We start from the raw sequence: 23,192 nt of genomic DNA, 5'->3' as shown, positions 1-23,192 counted from the left end.
CAGAGCATGTAATTTTCCATTACTATTAATGTTTGGAATCTGAAATGTATGATTGATGCATTTTCCCAACCATGTATTCTGATTAATGTAAAAACTGAGACATGGGGCCTCAGTAATAGACCTTCATTAAATAAAATCAAATTAAACTTCAATTTTTCTTCTCATAAAACTCATATATAATCAATATAATCTTTGCAGAGAACAAGCAAAACAAATACCATTATTTATATCTGATCTGTGACTACAGGCACATCAAGAAGATCTGCTTTTACCTCGCTCTATCATGGTAAGATTCTCAGCCTTTATCGCTGAAAATATCACATGAAGGTACTCTTGATTTATTTCTTCAAAGTAATTTAATTACATTAACAACAAGAACAAAAAATTGCTAATATTTTAGCTTTTAATATAAAATACCACAGGAAAGTTGCTCAGAAGATAATTAAAGAGTAAGTATATTTAAATAACTTTTATTTGATGCAAACAACAGTTCAGTAATTTGAAGAACAAAATGGGCTCATCCTTTTCTTTTATGTTCACTGGTAATATTCCCATGGAGCAAAAATAAATTGCAAATTTCAAGTAAATAGTTTAAATTTTCTTACACAAAACCAATCACCTAAGACGGTTTAAAATGTCGAGCAACAGAAAAGTTCATTTACCAGAAGCAAATGTGAGGCTTTCCCCTATTTGTATTTTGCCAAATTTACCCTTTGTTGAGAAGAAAATTCAAATTAAAAAAATTGATCACGTATCCCTGTACATGAGCCAAGAAATAACATCCATATTTAGATACTTAGACACACGAACAGGTCTGCATATTGTAATGTCAAAAAAATTTTTGGCCCACATTTTTACATACTGCAAAGCATTGTTGCAAAAATCATTTATGCAAAATAGCTTTAGCTCTTCTCAGAAATAAGAGGAACCTGATCAAGCATCCAAGCCCATGAACCAATGGCAGTTTCATACTTTCAACAAATTGCTCTGACAAATTAGATAATAAATTTGTATCACTTACATGTGCCAAAGTAATTTTTCAGAAGTGAACTAATTAAACAATGCACTCCTAAATCTGCAAGCAGACAAAGCATCATATTTTGGATGAACCAAAGTACAATGAAACCAGTAGATTTGGTCAAGTTTAATATTGCTGCTAAGAACTATATGTGCAACACGTAAAGTTCACTCTTATTATCCAGAGAAGACTCAAGAACAACTGTGAGAGTGTGTTGGTTTTGTTTAGTGAGGAGGGGGGCTACAGTGGCAGCTTCTGTAAGAAGCTGCTAGAAGTTGTTCCCCTTTGTTCAGTGGACTTGGCCAGGCCTAGGGCAGACACGCTAATGGCCAAGGCCAAGCCAACTGGTGACAGAATGTTCCCTGATAATGACTCTGCGATAACGTGTTTAAGAAGGGGAAAAATAATTTTTAAAAAGGAAGAAGATGTGAAAAAGCTGAAGCGGGGCGTAGAGAAGGGGAGGTGTGAGCCTTGTGGGCCTTGCAGGCCTCACCCTCTGGCCTCCCGCTGGGCGGCCATCTGGGCCCGACTCAGCCCAGCCTGGCTGCAAGAAATAGAGAGGAGAGGAGATGTGAAGAGATCCTGAGAGGCGTCTGCCTGCCAACTGTGAAGAATTTCTTGAGAGCGGAACGGCTGCAGATGCAAAGGTCAGTGAAGAAGGAGGGGGAGGAGAAATGCTGTTCCTGGCCAGGATTCCCCTGCAGCCTGTGGTGAAGACCATGGTGAGGCTGGCTGTCCCTCTGCAGCCCATGGAGGTCCACAGAGGAGCAGAGATCCACCTGCAGCCCGTGGAGGACCCGACGCCAGGGCAGGCAGATGCCCAAAGGAGGCTGTGGCCTGTAGAGGGCCCGCTGGGACAGCTGTTTCCTGAGGGACTGCACCCCGTGGAAAAACAAACGAGAGGGACCCCACGCTGGAGCAGGGGAGGAATGTGAGGAGTTCTTCCTCCGAGGAGGAAGGAGCGGCGTAAAGCAACAAGTGATGAACTCACCATAACCCCCATTCCCTATTTCCCCCCTGTGCCGCTCAGGGGGAGGGAGAAGGAGGTAAACATAATTGAAATTAAGTTAAGCCCAGGAAAAGGGAGGGGTGGGGTAAAGTTACTTTGTTCTCTTCCACATTACCTTGCTTTGGTTTTAATAATAATAAGAAATAAAATGTTTTCCCCAAGTTGAGTCTGTTTTTCCCATAACAGTAACTTTAGAGATCTCTCCCTGTCCTTGTTTCAAACCTCAAGCCTTTATTATCTCTCCCTATTCCCTCAGATGCGAGAGCGAGACTGCGTAGCTTGGTCCCGAGCAGGGCTAAACTAGGACAGAGAGCAAGAATCAAAATATTTACCTTAGTGGCAAAGACAAAAATAGGAAATAACTCAAGCAGACTCCAGGCAGAGCAGTGTGCTGAAAATGTCTCCTATTGTACTGGTAACAGATCAACACAAGAAAGGACTCCAGTGTGCAACTGCTGAATTTCTGCTGTCTACCAATATCAGTTTATTCAACATCTACTTCTGAAAAACTAACACCAAAAATGAAGGTCCCAGAGAGTACGTACAATGTCCACGCACATCCCAACATACTTTTTGGGATAGGACAGACGCACTATGCCTAAAAAAAATCCCTTCAAGTAGGAACGAACCATACTAGAGAACTGAGATCTTCCTAAACTATTGGATTGAACTGGTTATTTACAGTTTGGTTTTGGCTTTTAACTAAACAATGCCTGGAATATTTTTCAAACTGTGAACCTGTTCAGTCCAGAAAGGAGAAAAAAAAATTTGGGCTAAATGGACAAAGTGTATATTAAAATGGATCCTCTGCAAACCCAACATATCTTTAAATACGTCTAATGCCACAAGGGACAATCAGCTCCTCTTCTAGACTAGTTAAGTTGAAAAGAGGTAGTCACTAATATCTCAGAAAAGAGGAAAACCAGGAAAATCAGGAAGACTGCAAAATTCTTATGAAAGTGATGGGTTTTTTTTCCTACAAATTCAGTTAAATTGAGAGTTTAAGAGAAGCTTTAAAGACTTATCTGAGAAGAATCATGATAAGCTCCTTGCTGTAAACCATGAAATATATCCTTTACTTCTCTAAAATGTGGCATAATTTATTAGAGAACTTCAGAGAAAGTTATGACATGCTTGATCCACCTGGCAGTGCATGCACATGCAAGGTGTTTAGTGGGTAACTACTCTGGCCTTCCCACATGCAAATACAGTTGCTACCAGGAACTCTAAGACAGTGATTCCAAATTTCAGATTTGTGGAATTACAGACTTTCACAATGGTTATCTTTACAAAAGCAAAATCTGTAGTAAGCAAGCTAAGTTGCAGCTTTTTCCTTTCCAAAGGAAATATGCTTTTACTCCAGTTATTTCCTTGCAGCACAGCTGCTTGCCCCATTGATTTCAGTGAGTACAACAGTATGTCTGTTTCAGCATTAAGAGATTGCTATTTTGGAAATAAGTTTTAGTTGAACTCTAAATTTTTCTTGATGAGTTAATATCCATAAGCTGTTTTTCTCAAAGGTTTGACAACTTTGTCTTTGTAGAAGTCCTATACATGAAGGATTTAAACAAATGTTTAAAAATTATACTCCCTTTTTGTTTACAGTTTTCAGCTGTACGAAAAATATTGCTGAGTAGCTCTGCTGTGCTGCCAAGAAGACTGTGAGAAGCATCAGAAGTTGGCTCACTGAGCCAACACAATCTGGATAGAACTTTTCATCCTGGAATACTCCCTTTCTTGTCACTCCTATCTAGAAGATAAGCACCTAATTGATTACTCTGCTTCACAAGTGCGACTGTTTCCAGAAGTTCTAGAACTCAAAGATGGACTATCATGTTACACAAATGCCATGGAAATTTACACTGCTACAACCTACCACTGACTACAAATTACACTTATTATAGGCTCTGAAAAAGTAATCTGGAATTAAAAAAAAACAACCAACCACACAAGCATAGAACACCGGAAAATCTAGAAGGATTGTTTTAAGTCTACGACATTGTCCTGGCTCTGGCTAGGATAGTTAATATATAGTTATATATAGAGTTAATATTCACCAGAGCTGGTGGCCCCTATGGCTGGGGCACCCAGCTGGGATAGGTTACTAATTAGCCAACAGCTGGTGTAAGTTTACCCAAATGAGCCAAAGGGCCATTCCATCCCATGTGACATCATGCTCAGTATGTAAGTGAGGAGGGTGGTGAACAGAGTCTCCTACCATGTGGGAAGAACCTGGGTGTTAATATTTGTTGTAAGCCATTGTGCTGTATTTGTATTCCATCACTGTTTTGTTTTCTTCTGTTATTGCTGTTAAATTTATTTTTTTTTTTTGTTTCATCTCAACCCATGTGTTTTTGCTGCCTTTTGTTTGCCGGTTCTCCCTTCTGTCCCACTGGAGGGTGGGGGGAGTGAGAGGGAGACTGTGTAGTCTAGTCCTGATCAGGGCTGAACTACGACACACAAAGATTATTAAGCAGCAGTAAATTTTTAGTTGCATCTGTAAAAATATGAAGAGGACCTTTGAAGAAATGTCAAATCTTCACTCAAATTTCAGGTCATAGCAGCAGAGAAAACAGTATATTTTGGAAAACTTGTAGTGAGCAATAAAAACCTGTGTTTAAAGTTCTGTGGTGTACAGATAATGAATAACAATATATAATAATAATCTACGCAATGAACAAGTAGCATTCTGCATTAGATTCTGTATTGATATTATCACTTCTTTTTTTTTTTCTTTTAAACAAGTCTTTTTAGATGATATCTGAAGACAGAAAAGGTGTTTCTGCACAAGTCTTAAAAAACGTGCACTCATTTGTACTAGAACTAAAATTTGCATTACATATGTGGTGCTTATTTTGGAAAGCCACTCCTTCAAATATATTGTAAACAAACTCAGACATTTCCTTAACACAGATAGTTACAGTTTCTCTCACTACTCATATCTGTTTCATAACTTAACAAAGTAAAATTTGCCTTGTTCAGAATGCAGTAACTGTAAAAATGGTAACAGCTCCTATCTCAATGTAGCTGATCAGTATAGCTATAAGAAGCAGCAGAGAATGTATTTGCTGAAGCTCTGAAAAGAAAGGATAGTAAACATGATCTCCTTATTGTAGGCACAAACTCAAAGGCTAAATTTTCATGGATTCCCCAACAACGCATCTGCATTAAAACCAGGATAAAAAGAATTCACAGATGTTAAAACAAGAAGAAAAAAAGTGTTACAATTCATTCTGACCTGGACAAAACAGACCATAAAATTTCACCATAAGACTCTATGGAACAATGAAAAAATCTGCCATAATTTCCCTCAGAGCTAGAGTGCATCTTTCTGAAAAATGCTCAAAGATAAGGAGACAGAGAGAGAAAACGTTGCTTCTTTCTTGTAAATGCCAAAAGCGACTGTTGGGGTGGTTTGATCTTAACAATCGCATACTAAGACATTCAGGGATAGCAGGCAGCAGCTTGAGAAACATCAAAAGGGATTTCAGGGCTCTGGGTACAACAGTCAAAGGCTCTGGGGCGCAGGTGGTCTTCTCATCAATCCTCCATGTCGAAGGGCAGGGACCTGAAAGGGCCAGACATATCTGGCAGGTCAACTCGTGGCTCAGGGAGTGGTGCTACAGCCAGGGCTTTGGGTATCTAGATCACGGGGCGTGCTTTGAGAAGCCCGGGCTGCTAGGGGCGGATGGCATGCACCTAACTGAGAAGGGGAAGAGTGTGCTTGGACAAAGACTTGCCAGGCTCGTCTGGAGGGCTTTAAACTAGTGTTGCTGGGGGATGGGGAGCACAGTTCAGCCCACTGCTGTCAGCATGGTCCCAGTGCCAGCACCGAGCGTCCAGAAGCCAAGGAAGGATCGCAGGTAAGTGCAAGTGAACTTAAACTGTGGTCCAAAAGAAATCCTGCTGCTCCAGCCAGCAAGTTGACTTTGTCGGGGGCCCAGCTGAAGTGTCTCTATACCAATGCACGCAGCATGGGGAATAAACAGGAAGAGCTGGAGATGCGTGCACACGAGCAGGGCTACGACCTTGTTGGCATCACAGAGACGTGGTGGGATGACACATACGACTGGAGCGTCAACATGGAGGGGTATAGGCTTTTTAGAAAAGACAGGAAGGGGAGACGAGGAGGGGGTGTCGCTCTCTATCTCAGCAACCGGCTGGAGTGTGTGGAGCTCCGCCTGGGGATGGAGGAGGAGCTGACAGAGAGCTTATGGGTCAAGATTAGAGGATGGGGACGGACAGGGGACGTTATGGTGGGGGTCTGTTACAGGCCGCCTGGCCAGGAGGACGGAGCAGACGAGGCGCTCTATAGCCAGATAGGAGCAGCCTCACAGTCACAGGCCCTGGTCCTCATGGGGGATTTCAACCACCCCGACATCTGTTGGAGAGATAACACGGCAGGGCATACACAGTCCAGGAGGTTCCTGGAATGCGTGGACAACAACTTCCTCCTGCAGGCGATAGAGGAGCCGACAAGGAGGGGTGCCATGCTCGACCTTGTGCTCACCAACAGGGAGGGGCTGATGGGGGATGTGAAACTGAAGGACAGCCTTGGCTGCAGCAACCAGGACACGGACTTCAAGATCCATGGGGCAGCGAGGAAACTACACAGCAAGCTCTCTGTCCTGGACTTCAGGAGGGCAGACTTTGGGCTCTTCAGGGACCTGATGGGCAAAATGCCATGGGAGGCGGCCCTGGAGGGAAGAGGGGCCCAGGAAAGTTGGTCCATGTTCAAGGAGCACCTCCTCCAAGCTCAGCACAGGTGCATCCCGATGAAGAACAAGTCGGGCAAAAAAGGCCAGGAGGCCCACGTGAATGAGCAAGGAGCTCCTGGACCAACTGAAAGTAAAGAAGGAAGCCTATAGAGGGTGGAAGCGAGGACAGGTAGCCTGGGAGGACTACAGAGAGGCTGTGTGAGTGGCCAGGGATCAGGTGAGGCAGGCTAAAGCCCTGACAGAATTGAATCTGGCCAGGGATGTCAAAAACAATAAGAAAGGCTTCTGTAGTTACGTAGGGGACAAAAGAAAGTCCAAGGAGAACGTAGGCCCCCTCCGGAAGGAAACCAGTGTCCTGGTTACCTGGGACATGGAGAAGGCTGAGGTACTCAATGACTTTTTTGCCTCAGTCTTCACTGATAAGGGCTCTTGTCTCGGCACACAAGCTATGGAAAGCACAAGCAGGGACTGGGAGAATGAAGAACCGCCCACTGTAGCAGAAGAACAGGTTTGGGAACATCTGAGGAACCTGAAGGTGCACAAGTCCATGGGACCTGATGAGATCCATCCGTGGGTCCTGAGGGAACTGGCAGATGGAGTTGCCAAGCTGCTGGCTGTTGTATTTGAGAAGTCATGGCGGTCTGGTGAGGTCCCTGATGACTGGAAGAGAGGGAATATAACCCCCATTTTTAAAAAGGGGAACAAGGAGGACCTGGGCAACTACAGGGCGATCAGCCTCACCTCTGTGCCTGGCAAGGTCATGGAGCAGATTCTCCTGGAAACCATGCTAAGGCACATGGAGAGCAAGGAGGTGGTTGGTGACAGCCAACATGGCTTCACCAAGGGCAGATCGTGCCTGGCCAATTTGGTGGGCTTCTATGACGGGGTTGCAGCATCGGTGGACAAGGGACGAGCAACAGATATCATCTACCTGGACTCGTGCAAGGCATTTGACACTGTCCTGCACGACATCCTTCTCTCTAAGATAGAGAGACATGGGTTTGATGGATGGACCACTCGGTGGATAAGGAGTTGGCTGGATGGCCGCACTCAGAGAGTGGTGGTCAATGGCTCAATGTCCAAGTGGAGACCGGTCACGAGTGGCGTTCCTCAGGGGTCCGTGTTGGGCCCGGCCCTGTTCAGCATCTTTGTCGGCGACATGGACAGTGGGATAGAGTGCACCCTCAGCAAGTTCGCCAGTAACACCAAGTTGTGTGGTGCCGTCGACACGCTGGAAGGGAGGGATGCCATCCAGAGGGACCTTGACAGGCTGGAGAGGTGGGCCCGTGCCAACCTCATGAAGTTCAACCAGGCCAAGTGCAAGGTCCTGCACCTGGGTCGGGGCAATCCCAGGCACAAATACAGGCTGGGTGGAGAATGGATTGAGAGCAGCCCTGAGGAGAAGGACTTGGGAGTGCTGGTGGATGAGAAGCTTAACATGAGCAGGCAATGCGCCCTTGCGGCCCAGAAGGCCAACTGCATCCTGGGCTGCATCAAGAGGAGTGTGGCCAGCAGGTCGAGGGAGGTGATTCTCCCCCTCTACTCTGCCCTGGTGAGACCCTACCTGGAGTACTGCGTCCAGCTCTGGAGCCCCCAACATCAGAAGGACATGGACCAGTTGGAGAAGGTCCAGAGGAGGGCCACAAAGATGATCAGAGGGCTGGAGCACCTCTCCTATGAGGACAGGCTGAGAGAGTTGGGGCTGTTCAGCCTGGAGAAGAGGAGGCTCGGGGGAGATCTTATAGCAGCCGTCCAGTACCTAAAGGGGGCTTATAAGAAAGATGGGGACAAACTCTTCAGTAGGGCCTGTTGTGACAGGACAAGGGGTAATGGTTTTAAAATAGAAGGAGGTAGATTCAGATTAGACATTAGGAAGTAATTTTTTACAATGAGAGTGGTGGAACACTGGCCCAGGTTGCCCAGAGAGGTGGTGGATGCCCCATCCCTGGAAACATTCAAGGTCACATTGGACGGGGCTCTGAGCAACTTGATCTGGTTGGAGATGTCCCTGCTCCTTGCAGGGGGGTTTGACTAGATGACCTTTAAAGGTCCCTTCCAACCCTAACCATTCTATGATTCTATGATACAAAAGCAAAGAGATTGATATGAGATTCAAACATTTTTTCCCCTGGAAAATATATCTCAAATTATTTCAGAATACGTAAGAAATATATGACTTCAGAAAACACAAACTACACAAAAACATTGCAGAAAAGTTAGAAACCTGAGTTTGAAATGAATGCATTGCTCACGTGTTACAGCTACTAGAGTCACACCAATCAGATAAGTCATTAAAACCTTTACACATTACTAAAATATAGTATATAAATAACCACATACAATACAGACTACAAAAAAGTCTACTTCAGAAACATTTTACAAAGCATACATGTACTGTAAATGGCTCTGAGAGCTCTAAAAATTACTGATTTTCTGCACACAGAATTGTGTGGATTCAAAGTCTATCCTTTTGAGACTAGAGTTGAATTCCATCAGAAAGTTTTCAGTATTCCGTACGAAGAACATAAAGTTTCACCTGAAATCTTTAGACTAAGCTGACAGCAAAGATGTCATAATTTTATGTCTGACTCTAGATACTTATTATTATTAAAAATGGAAATTTTGCCTGTTCTGAACCTCAAAAAGGGAGAGGGGAAATGTTCATATTTCCAGGATAAAGAGAAAATATTTAACAGGGAGGATAATATTTTATAAATACGTAAGACTCATCCTGAATTATTAAGTCTTTAAGAGTCAATAAAATCAGGTTAGTAGATAGATAGAGAACAGATGTAGCAGAATAAATTCATTATACAGATATAAATTCTATACACATGCACATAAACATAGTTATACATTCACAAAGATGATTTCTACATCATTTCTTATCAGATCAACTTTATAAGAAAACATTTTAATCTCAAATACATGAGCAATGATATACCTGAAACTGCATTCATAAATAATCCTGTATACAGCTGAAATCCTCTCCCTTGCCACTTTGTTTTTCTATTTTTGAGACATGATAGCTCTATAAACATAACTATCTAAGAAATGTAAATGCTTTAAATGATAAATATTAAAAAAGAAAGGAACTCTGACCAGGTAGTAACATTGATTTCACAATGTGAAATGATCTACTTCAGTCTGAAACCAAAGAAGCTAAAATTATAGCACCAAGAAGAAAAGCAATCTTATAAAAAAAGTGTTAAATCTGCAGAAGAGACAATCAATCAAATAGTAAACCTACAAACTATTCTGAATAATTTCCTGTTCATATTACTAATTTGAAAATGCCAGCCCATTGTTTACCAGTTCCTCTCCTCTTTCCGCATACACTGGACCCTAGAGACAACAATATCTGAATTCTCCTAAAGACTTCTTTGTAAGCTCTTTTTTGTAAGCTTATTGTCACACAGCCTAAAGTGTGGAGGCTTCCCAACAGAACTGTATTTATAGTGCAAAAGAGGCAGATGGGACTTTGTAACCGCCTTCTTATTTCATCATGTCAAAACATTCCTTGGAAAATCACAGTTCATTTCAAATTAAAAACATTAAAGAATTTTAGAGCTTGTATACACAGTATTTCCCACCACTCCAGCTACACTGATTTAGTTACAGTAGTACCAGTATCTTAGACTTAAACCAGTTTAAATCATTCATATAGCAGTTATGTTTAACTAGATAAATTATCACATTAAACTAATGTAGCTGAAGTACAGCTTAAGACTATTTAAGTGTTCCCACATTAGGAACTTGCACTGGAGTAAACAAATAATTTCAGTTCCACTGTAGCAAGATTTCCAATAATGACAATGCCATAGACAAGTTTCACTTTGTTCCTGAAAATCACCATATAAGCAAGTATATAAACTACTAGATGTTTGCATTTAATTTTTAATCACAGGTGTAGCAAATCTAAAAGAACAGGAGTGTACAATATATAATGCAACTGACATTAAAAAAATCTTACCTTTATTAGATTTGGATGACTTGTTCTTGTTAGGTTTAAAACAAGAGCCCCTTGATTTATCTTCTCTATCCTTAATAAATCTCTGCACATCATCCAATGAAAGCTTTTGAAGGACAACTACGGGCTTAGCTCCTTTATTTAAATCTTCAACTAGCCCAATCTTCTCTACTTTGTCCTTCTGTTCACCTTTAAATTCACTTTTCCTTGACTCTTGAGTGACATTGCCATCTTTATCACGCTTGATTTTTGGAATGACAAAATGTTTCAATGCACCAGATCTTGCCCCCAACAAATAACTGGGAAACTCTGCTTTATTGTCAGCATGTGCTTTATTACTATCTACTTTACTCTTATTACCATCTGTCCTTCGTTCATCCTTGCTGTTAGGTGACTTAAAGCCAGGTTTATCAGGTCTTGATTTACTAGAATCTGCTTTACCTTCCTGTTTAATGCGAGGGCTGTCAGCTCTTGATTTCTGATCCCCAGAAGAAAATCTTTCCCTTGATTCACCACACTCATGTCTATGTTTCCTTTCAAATTTCTCAATTTTTGGACCATCAGATTTAATACCATGCTTAGAGTCATGTTCATTTTTATTTGAGGGTCTCAAATATTCAGGCCTTCTAATCTTGGATGGATCTCCTCTGTATCTCTCTGACTCCTCCCTGTCCTCAGATCTTTGTTTAAGGCTATCGTGGTCACGTCTCGGTGTATCAGAAACTGAATGTCCATCAGGTCTTTGTTTTGTTGGATCAGATTTACTTTCAGATTTTATCCTTGAAGGATCAGATTTCTCATCTAGTTTATGCCTAGATATTTCAATTTTCTTATCTGACAATGGTTTACTCGAGTCTCTCCTGTTATCATGTCTATGTTTCGGCGTTTCGGGCCTGCCTTCGCTCTTCTGTTTTGGCATTTCGGGCCTCTGCCTTATTTCCTGCTTGACATTATTTTGTTTTCCCTCATTTTGTTTCATCTCCATTTGCCTGCTCTCGTTTTGTTTTGATTCTGTCTGTCTGTTCTCATTGTGTTTCACTTCCATTTGTCGGTTTTCATGCTTGCTTTCATGTTTAGCTTCTACCTGTTTGTTCTCATTGTGTTTACTTTCCAACCGCCTGCTCACATTTTGCTGAAATTCTATTTGTCTGTTTTCATTTTGCTGAATATCTATCTTTTGATCCTCAAAGTCTGACTTTTTCCTACAAATCTCGGGATGGTTTTCAGGTTTAAATTTAAGAACTGCAGCAGTGTCTTCTTGAGGAATACACACAAAGTCATCATTATAGTGCTTAATTTCTTCAGGTTTTTTCATGGTGTCCAAATCCGGAGTTACTGCTGCCTGAGAGTCCGCTCTGCCTGCTTGCTGCAAATCAATACTAACCATCAACGCTGGCCTCACCCCATTTCCTGCAGAACTAGTCTCCTGAGAAGCTGCTCTATTTCCTCCAGTAGCACCTCCAGTCTCCTGTGGTTTGTTTTCTTGTTTTCGCTTCTTCAGAGGCTTATCTGAAAATTAAAAGAGAAATATCACAAATGCTATATATAGAAACAGGTAAATGTCAAAGCAAAAATGTCCATTCCCCTCCATCTCCACCAATTAATCCTCCTCAGCATGTATGTGCTCACACAACAAAACCCACTGATTTTAAAATCAAGAATATAACTTCTCTAACTAATACTTTTTAATGTATTCAGAGTATCATTCGTTGTCAGTCTACCACATGTGCCAATTAATCATTAAAAAAACACCCTCAAAACATATGAAATCAAAGTCCCTGTAAAATTCCCAAGAGAATAATGTAATAAAGCAGTTACAATACATAATGATTAAAAAAAATCAATTTACACTTGAAGTAAGTTTTGAGGAATACTACTATAAAAGATTCTCTTCTGCAGATTCAGCCTGCTTCATTATACATGAGCTAAGCAAGGATCTGCAATGATTAAGAGAGAGGTTCTCCCTACTTGGTTCAGTGCGTCAGTTGAACTTTGCACATATTATAGCCAGGGAACACACAAGCAATGAACAAAAATGATTAAAATAATTTGAACACTCCATGCTTCTCTTTGAAACAAGGAGTATATACAGAGTTGGAGTCTATATCATAACACATATGTATTAGGTGAGGGGCAACTACACACTTAAAAGCCTAAGTATTTTCTCTTTTCAACCATATTGCTTTTCATGGATGAAATAAAAAGTTCGGTGATAATTTTATGTAGTGTCAAGAGCTTGACTCTGCAATAATCCTTTCAGTTTACACTAAAAAAAGAAAACATTAAGAGAAGAACACAGAAAAATAAAAAGTGAGCCAACCACACACCCTGTAATTTGATAAAATTCATAGAAATGAGAAGCACATGGAAATATCAAAAAGAGTATGTTCTATTAATTTAAAATACAACCTTAAATAGTACCAACATGGTACTCTAAACAAAAATTAATTTTTGCCATGAAACCCAAAAGTCCTACCTGCACTAAGGCTTATATTCTCATTTCTCAACTATCATTTTGTGATTTGTCAAAAAAAGCAATGATTTTCTTTGTAATCAGGGAATATGATTTTAAGTCTAAGTAATGACCAAACATAGGTTGGAAATTCTGTTGTAGGTCTATTGTCAAAATATCTAGACCACAAATGCAATATAAGAAAAATAACTTATTTTGTGCCTAGATTTGTGGTGCCTTATCACCAGATGCAATGAGCCAGTTCTCTTTTTGGGAGCAGGGGAAGGTCAGGGAGGATGCAATCAAGAAAGAGGGAATTAAAAAAAAACCCACTCTCAAGTTGTAAACCAGAATTATAACATGACTTCTAATTTCTTCTATACTTGTAGAAGATTCTTATTCAGAAGAATTAAAATTTTGAAGGATCATCTCCAAAATTAACATTAGAACACAGTAACAAGTAGTAACATGGTCAATTCCAGTGATGTGAATAGGTTTGTGGGTTTTTTCTTTCATTTTCATTCTCAAATCTATTTGTACATCTCTAACTTCCTAAAACTCCAAAATTATGTACAACATTTAATGACTGGAAGACAGTAAAGACAGATACAATAAACTCCATGCAGAAACTGGTCAACTGCAAATAATGAACTTTTCAGAGTTCAACAAAAACCTGTAGGAACATCTGTCAACTTTATGGTAGGTATGTGAAGCAAAAAAAAAAATGCTGAATCAAAGGTGCAGCTTTTTAGCATGGTGATTTTTGCTTTTTCTGTACAACAACTACTGTTGGATTCATATGAGTGCTTATACAGATTAACTTCTCTACACTACTTCTTAAAACAAATGTATTTTTTTGAAACTTTCATGCAGTGACAAAAATTCTTTTTCTCCCTGTGACTAAGAGGGCTTTGACCTCACTGAGCTTCATGGCAGGTCTTAGGAATGGCCATGAAGTAGAAACTTCCAGACTGCTAGATTTCAATTTTGATTTTTTTCTTAAACATATACATTAATATACATACACACACATACATATCACTACCTTATTTCTCAATTTAAACTCTTGAAATTTTGAAACATAAATTGAGAAACTTGTGTTCTTTGGAAAAATCAGTCATCTTTTTCATTTTAACCCAGAAATGTCAGTCACACTGAAAAAGTCCTGTAAAGTTCTAATGGTGGATCTAATAGTAGCCTTTAAGACATTACTGTTACTAGTTATCTGTCCCATTCCTTTAGCTGAGGTTATCACCTGTAGCAGAAGGGAACAAACATTCACATTTCCATAAGTGAGTTTCATTGTCCAGTGCATCAGCTTAAGGCACTAGTGAAGATGGTTTGCATTAACCTACCAGACTGAACAAGTCAGCTAAGAGCCAAGCAAATGTTTCCTTCTGCTACCCCTACTACAGGAGCAAGGCAAATGGCCAGGAGCTGTGATGCTTTAAACTGCTGTAGCTGGATCAACCAAAACTCACCTTTCAGAGTCCTCATGCTGAGGGCTCCAAGATTAAACAATTAAAACAATTCAAGTAGGATCAATTTTCTCTCTTGAACTTCCATAACTGACCAGGCTCAAAATGCTGCTCTTCATCATCATCCAAAACGTCAAATTGTAAGTTGAGAACATATAAATAGATGATCACATCACAACTTGGCATATTCCCTCTAAATACAGAGCTCTTCTGATGCACCTTTTTCATTTTCTCTTGACAACTGAGCAGTGATAGTTTAGTAAGTTATAACCACAACCTGTTGACATCTTATCAGAGAAGAAAGGGATGCCCTCAAAGTTTTCTTTTCCTAAATAGTAAGGTGATTGCAGACAGAGTTAAAGACTACTCCGATTTCTTCATATTTCCAGTGCATCTTGATGGCAATCCTCGGAACTAGACTCTATGAGATTTCTGGATCTAGGACAAAAAAGCTGGTCCAAGCATATGAAAATATCAGGTTGAACTAGGGCATTAAAGGTAGGATGAGTACATAGTATCATTATCTTCATCGAGCATAATGGAAAAACTCCACTGAATGAGCACAAAAACGTTTAGGTTGCCATCATAGCTGCAGATATATGAAAGATGAAAAACACCATTGGGATTCAACGGCTTTATCAAATCTTGAATTCACTTTGAACTATATGAGAATAATCAACAGAATATCAAAGAAGTGAGAAGAGAGTAATTAACTTCTGAAAACAGATGTCTTCAGGTCTTCTCTTTTACAATCAAATATATGCAAGTTTGCATAAATCTGCCTTGTTAAGGCATGCTTCCCAAGACCCCTTAAGGGTTTTAACGAACAGATGAACTAAGGAAATTAACAATATCCATTCAAATATACTTCATATCCTTCAAGGCATCAGTATCCAAGCTTCGTCCACTTCATTCCACAGATAGCAGGATTTTTTATTATCAGGATCTAGGACTTTGCCAAAATATCAGACTAATATTTTTCTTTCAAATCCTGCAGACCTGAGTTCAAAGCTTGCTACAGTTCTGAACAAGTAGGCTCACAGGCTCTTGAGACCAATAAAGTGTGATCAGGATCTTTTTGCTTCACTCTTTGTAACAGTTTTTGTAATAACAGGAATATGTAGTAAGCCACAGAAGAGTTTTCTGACTATATTAGAGAACAAGTGTCCAAGTTTCTTGGGTTTGTTTGTTGATTATTTTCCTTTTAGAAACATTATTCACTCCCCCCCCCAAGAATGTAGATACATTCAAAACATATCTACATTTTGTTCAATTCCTTGAACAAATTTATGACAGTTCAGAGTACAGTCTGATCCCAGTTATTCTCCTATGTATGCATTCTTTTGGCTTGGTAGATTTGCATGGATGTTCTCTTTACATTGCAACATGCTCACCAAAAGGCAGTAACTTGGTACTCAAAGCAAGATCATAAGCTACTTTATTCTAAAAAATAGCAGAGATGTTCTGTCAAATTAAATGGGTCACTGTGGTGCAAGAAACAAAATTTTACAGGATCCACAAATTTGAAATGGAAAAAAAGGTTAGCTGGATTTCCAAGCAGTTATGTCTCACCTGTCCTGTTATGAACAGTATTCCTGGAGACAGGTTGTGGCCTTCATCTTTGGAAATATCTGCATGTCAAAACAATGAGTACTTTCAGATTTAGAAATTAATTAATTGCTGCAGAACCTTTGTGCAAAACCATACTGCACTGGAATAACCACAGATATCTTCGAATACATTGCTGCTGAAACTGCAAGTCAATTGTGATTTGAAGAATATCCATCCTGAAAATGGATGTACTTGGAAGCTGAGCAAGTGTTAGGGACAGCAGCTGGATGAGGGGAGCTGTATTAAAGAAGTATCTTCATTCTTCCATTTAATCTGAAATCTTTCCAAAGCAGCAGCCAGAACAACACTAGTGCTGAAGTCTCCGACGTTACTGCTTTCTTGCAAAGCCGATGACTGTCTTAAGTCCCAGATTAAACTCTTTCAACAAATTAGTATAATAGGATGATAGCCTAAAAACTTCTAGAACTGCTTGTCCTAGCAAACTGAAATGGGTCTTTTCTAAATAGCTGTGAAAAGGTAATAAGTCTAAATAAGAACCACATGCATGGTTGCTGAGCTTTGTTTTAGCAGAATGGTAACACTCTGCTCTATTAATATTGTTTGGTAGATTTTAAAATCCAGAGATTTCTGAATGATCTTGAAGACACAACAGATAAATTACCACTTCCCCATTTACACCTTGTAAGGGATTAAGTTGGAGACTTCATATCCAAGATGGTTAAATGTGAATGTACTCCTCTTCAGAACCACAAAGAAGATTGATCCTCTAATGCTGAATTCTGGATGAACCATTTTGATTACTCCAGTACAAACTTTCTTTTTTTAAAATATAACAATTAACATTGTAATATTTTAAAGCTCTAACACTCTTCAGAGATTGGGATATGCCTCCACTCATTTGAAATACCACTTATTTGCATTATTTAGATAAGCAGTGAATAAATTTATACCAAATAAGCAGTTATTACTTATTGTTGAATTTTCCATTTTTGAACAACATCAAAAACAAGTCAGTCAGAGGCCAATTACAAGCTTACCTTATTTAAGCTAACAGTCAAGACTAGGAATTTTTTACAAATAACACATAGCCATACATCTAAATAACAAATCTATGTTTACTGACAACTGTTTTCTTTTCCTAGTTATTTTTCACAGATCTCTTCAAAGTTGACCAAGCACCCTGTACCCCCCAACCAACAGTGCTATGCAGACCATAAGAATCTAAACCAATCAATATAATCTGGATACAAGGAAGATTTAAAATTACTTTAATGGTATTGATGGATGACCTATCAATGGAGTGAGGGCAAATATCCATTCTTATCTTTCTACTCTTTCATGAACGTTCAGCATTACTGGCCATGAGAGTTTGCTATCACCTGACCTCCCCCCAAAGCCATATTCCAATAAGCAAAGAATTAAACAATCAAAGAGACCTCTTCCTATCAGTAGAAGAGATTCCCACAGCACTAGCTCCTCCTGTTGAAGGAGAGACTCAGCAAACATAGGTCAAAAATTTTAGTCTCACTGCTTGTTCCCTTACAGAAGAAACTAAGAAAGTACAGTCATGATCCTGGTATAGGAAACTTTATAGAACAGAATATAATTCCAAAGGCTCCAAAGTAGAGACTAGGGGACTTTCAGCTGCTGCAGTTCAGAGGAAGGGATTTCTGAGAATCTGAACAGAAACAGTTGCTAATTTTTTAGCAATCTGTCAAGAGACACTATCAAACTTCTGGTCACTATGCAAAAAAGAAAGCCTATCAGGACAGATGTCCAAACTCATTCAGAAAAAAACCCAAACCAACAAAAACAAACCAAAACCCCAAAACCCCCAAAAGAATACATGAGTTTCTGACATGCCTTAGGGTGTAGCAGAATTCAGAATCTTCATTTTCATAAAGTTCTGCTTGTTTTCTTAAATATGACAATAACTTAATCAGCATAACTGGAGAATGAAATATGATCTTACAAATTTTTCTACTTAAGGGTGTTTGATAACTCATTCCCTGTCAACTATAGTAATACAAAAGAAATATTACACTAGAAAATAGCAAGAATTGAACTACAGCAAATTATAATCAAGCATCTCCACTTGTTTAGAGACTGGAAGCTGTAATTTAACCTCCCTGAATTTAATATTGCTTTTACAAACAATATGATTTCAATTTATTTATGAGATAGATTTTTCTGACACAAATTCTGGGTTTTGTCCATGTGATTGCTTTGTGAAGAATTATAGTTTTGTAAATTGTTAAAAAACCTGAGCAAAATCTGAAGTGCAATTACTTTTGAAATACACAGTGCAGCATCTAATTTCACAAGAAAAATGCAACACACTAACAGCAGACTTAATGAAAACTACTTATTTTATGTTTCACTTACAGATTAACATATCCAATTAGTTTCAAATTCATTTGTAGGAGCAACAAACTTCAGAAATAAGCAAATTACTTTGACATTTATTAGTGAACATTTTTAATCTCCCTTCCAGATGTTGATTTCATTCTGACATCATACCTTGCATTCAAAATATCTTTCTTCAATTAATTAGATCTAGTAACATTTATATGGGACGATAATGAAAAAAAATCTATGTCATCTTAGGTTAATGTCAGAGTGAACTTAGTGACTATGAACTATAGAAATGATGGGCTTAAATGGTTAATAAGTTTTATTAATTATACATGTCATTTCTTTATCAATATTTAAATTCATTATAGAGAAGTGATTGTCCCAGAAAAAAATAAATTAATTACTGCGTAAGTAATATTATAAATCCTCCGATTCATTTAAGAGGTACAATCAAGGGCATATGCTACATGCAAATTATATTTAATTTTCTAATCTTAGTTTACACTACAGATAAAAACAAAATATAGTTATTACCAAACTTCTGGGTTTTAGTTATTTTCTACACCTGCTTACAACTGTAGGTTTCTGCACTACCCTACCTAAAACACAACCTGGGATAAACATGGGAATTTGCTTTCATGTTACACAAGAGCACCAAAAGAAAGTAAACACCATTAAAAAATATGCAGCTATTTTTTAAAAACGTGTTATTCACTCAATCAGTATTTCATCCTTTAAAAAAATATAAAAGAAAGCAATTTTTCCTAGACAGATGGAAACATTGCAACACTTCATTGCAATGTCTCTAGATAGAAGAGGAATTTCTTCCTCTTACTTTTCTTAAAACATGTCTGAACACAAAACAAAAAAAAAGTTTCTCATCTATAGGAACTGGACATTGCAAATCTGCTTTTTCTTGGGAAAGCTACATGAGGTGCCGGTTTCATCCATTACATAACACTACAAAATGCAGACCTAATGAAAGTTTGTATACACAAAATACACGATACCTGATTTTCACACTGTTCTACTACACAAAGATACAATAATTTATATTTTATACTGTCTCATTTAATCTTCTGGTATTAGTGACTTTAATCTTCTGCAAGATTACTGTACAAATGACTACACTCGTATCTCCATTTTTAAGTAAATAAACCCCCTATAACATATTTTTTGAAACAAATAGTAATATACTGGTTATAATTACACATTCTGTCATTTCATTCATTGGCTACATAAAATTAGACAAACTATTAATTCTTAATAGTGTTCTTCTGTTAGTCTCCTCTTTGGGGGACTTTTAGAGGGAGATGAGTAACGGGGAGAAAGGGAGAGGAACTGGATAAGAACTTAAAAGGTAAGAGAAAAAGTTTACTTACCTGTAACTGTAGTTTTGAGTTTTGCTCCAGCAGATTCACACTCTTGGGATGTGTGTGTCTGCTGCTATGGGCTTGGAATGAACTAAAACAAGAAGGGCCCACAGCAGGCATCCATATGCCCCCTAACTGATCAAATTATTGGAAATAAAGTTATTACAGGTTCCCTTCTTCCTACTTCAAAGAATCTACAGTAAGATTCCAAAATGGGTAAAATGGATCCTCAGAAGTAAAATATATAGAGGAAAAAACCCACAGAAACAAATAAGTTTGTCTCATTTAAAAAATGCTTCTAATGCTTTTAAGTTTAAAGAAAAGAAAAATAGACTCCCAATGAAATGGCTAGTGTACTACCAAGTAGTACAGGAAATGTGACTACTGACAGTGATTAGAAGAAAGCATGCGTGAAGCTTCATTATTTCTAATTTCTTTAGAAAGGTATCCTTGATGTACCTAAGAAGAGGACGTTTCACTTATTGTCAAGTGTCATGGAAAAAGATAATCCCTTTCTGTATTAACCCTTCTGAATAACTTTTTTCAACTCAAATAATCCGAGTCTTGATAAACAACAGCTGGATCTATCTGTGATATTACACATCCTTTCAAAAGAGAATATATGATCTAGTATTGATTGACAACTTGTATCTGATGAGGGTATAGAGGGCATTGTGAGGGAGGAAATGGGAACTGAAAACCTGAGGCTTGTCATGTTCCATGGACTTATTTGTTTGTTCTGAGGCTACTAAACATAATAGATGTATTAGAATGTAACTTTCAATGCTGAGTGCCTTGATCTCCAAAATCGCCAATTATTCCTTTCATTAACAGATAAAGACTAATTACTTGCAAAATTAATAGAGAGAGACTTCCTTGATGGAAAAAGTAGGAAGAGGAGATGGACTCTTGCCCTTCTGTACAGAGGACAAGGACAAAACAATTTTTTTCAAATTTTGCACCTCTCTATCATGATGAAAAGACCATACAATCCACTTAATCCAAGATCCAAATAGACCAAAAGGATAGAATTATAAAAACAGAGCTCTGAAAAGCACTCAGATATGGAGGCAAAAGGTCTATAATATAAAATCTCTGCTTATGCATATCTGATAGACATTATGTCAAATCTGTCAGATATTGCATTAGTGATTTTTGCACTAAGAATTCCTTTTTCAGAAAGCAAAAGCATGACAATCAGGTTCCAGGAAGATATGCTGCTTTTCAAAGAAAGTGTTACTTCTGCAAAAGCCTGTGTTAGTTCCACCTGTGGAATGGAGATTGCCTCCTACTTTGAGAGACTTTGTTTAGTGGAAGCTAAATATTTTAATAGTTTTGTTAGAATTAGGAATTCATTACAGAAAGCACTATAATTTCTAAAGGACTCCAATCTCCATTTCCTACCTGTACCAAACATTATAAAAGGACATCAGTATTAAAAAAAAAAAAAAAATTACCTTAGCATTGCCTTAGGCAAGTGTAGTAGTTGCATAATTTTAAAAACAATATAATTAAAAACCATCTCCGCCTCTCCTCTGGAATAAACAGTCCCAATGCACTACTGGTTCCCAACCTCAGAAAGAACATGTCATATCCATCCAAAGCCTTACTATTAAAAAGAAGCATCTGAAAACCTTTGATGAAGCATAGTACTGTAGAGATTTCATGTCTAAAAAAAAGGACAGAAGAGACCACTAATCTTCTATCAATACTTGTGAGTACAATTCTACTCCAAGTAATTTATGGAACACAATATGTGCCTACACAGAAAGTGTAGTGTGACTGTAATATGTATTCTCATGCCTCAATTACAAAAGCAGTAAAGATGCTTTCATGGAGATTTTAGCATATGGTAGCATCTAGAGTAAGATCTCTAGAGGGACGCTTGCTATGTACAGCATCAGCTAGCACTACAGAATTACAGAATTACAGAATTACAGAATTACAGAAGGGCTACAGAATTACAGGAGGGTTACGAAGCTGGTGAGGGGTCTGGAGCACAGGCCTTATGAGGAGCGGCTGAGGGAGCTGGGATTGTTCAGTCTGGAGAAGAGGAGGCTCAGGGGAGACCTTATAGCTCTCTATAACTTCCTGAAGGGAGGTTGTAGTGAGCTAGGGGTCGGCCTTTTCTCTCGTGTAGACAGTGATAGAACTAGAGGCAATGGTTTCAAGCTGCGCCAGGGGAGATTCAGGCTGGACATTAGGAAATATTACTTCTCGGAAAGGGTAGTCAGGCACTGGAATGCACTGCCCAGGGAGGTGGTGGAGTCACCGACCATGGGGGTGTTCAAGAAACGTTTGGATGTTGTGTTGAGGGATATGATTTAGCTGAGAAGTATTGGTGATGGTTGGACTGGATGATCTTTTAGGTCTTTTCCAATCTTGATAATAATTCTGTAATTCTGTGATTCTGTTCAAAGAACGTGTAGATGTGGCACTTTGGGACATGGTTTAGTAGACATGATGGTGTTAGGTTAATGGTTGGACTTGATGATCTTGGAGGTCTTTTCCAACCTTAAAGAGTCTATGATTCTATGATTCTATGACCAAAAAATAAGAATTACATTTCTTCAAGGTAACAGCTTTTCAGGAAATCTGTCCCAAGACTGCTAAAAATCCTCCTACTCAATACTATTCATGCATGGCTGAAACCTCAGCAGCTAAATTGAAAAGAGTTGCTGTCTAGCATAGGGGCAACTTACCACCAGTGAATAAATGGTGATCATTTGTCCCAGTATAAGGCAGTAACTTTTGTACCTGATCCATAGCAATTGCAGGAACTTAGGAAGAACTGAGACCTGGCAGAGGATGCAGGTAGAAGGGAAGCATAAGGTTGGAATTCTTATTTGGTAAGATGGTTATTGAGTGGTGGCGAAAGGGAGAGATCACATTCAATAAAAATCACTCCTTTCCCCAAAGGAAACAAATCTGAGTCTGCTCATGGCTACATAATTATAGTAAACAAACTTCACAACTAATGTTCAATATCTCCTGAAAGCCAGAACAAAAGAGAAAGCGTGTCTTAGTCTTGCTCTAAGTGTTTGAAGGCTGCTGTGCACCATCAAAAATACACTGCATTTTTTTAAATGCTTCTCAGCTAAAATGTGCTGGAGAATCTATTCTAAGTGTGAGGATATAAAAGTAGCTTCTTAAGTAGCAGGAGACAAACCACAAGCTCTCCATAAATAAATTTAAAATTAGAAGAGATGTAAGCAAATTAACAAATTCTGCCATTTCATTAAATTAA

General features: G+C 38.8%; 1 protein-coding gene across 1 annotated transcript in view; it reads right to left on the bottom strand.

The window, feature by feature from the left end:
- The window catches only part of LOC147596585 (nipped-B-like protein), a 117,908-nt gene that overhangs the window by 49,054 nt on the left and 45,662 nt on the right, over positions 1-23,192 (bottom strand). The window contains exon 9 of the mRNA XM_086769681.1: positions 10,719-12,224. Coding sequence (XP_086625807.1) covers positions 10,719-12,224 — 1,506 coding nt within the window. The remainder of the gene's footprint in view (positions 1-10,718; positions 12,225-23,192) is intronic.

This window comes from Chlamydotis macqueenii, chromosome W (assembly GCF_036417535.1).
Source record: "Chlamydotis macqueenii isolate bChlMac1 chromosome W, bChlMac1.mat, whole genome shotgun sequence".
Lineage (NCBI taxonomy): Eukaryota > Metazoa > Chordata > Aves > Otidiformes > Otididae > Chlamydotis > Chlamydotis macqueenii.
Note: the sequence above shows the minus strand (reverse complement) of the source record. Positions and strands in the feature narration are given on the sequence as shown.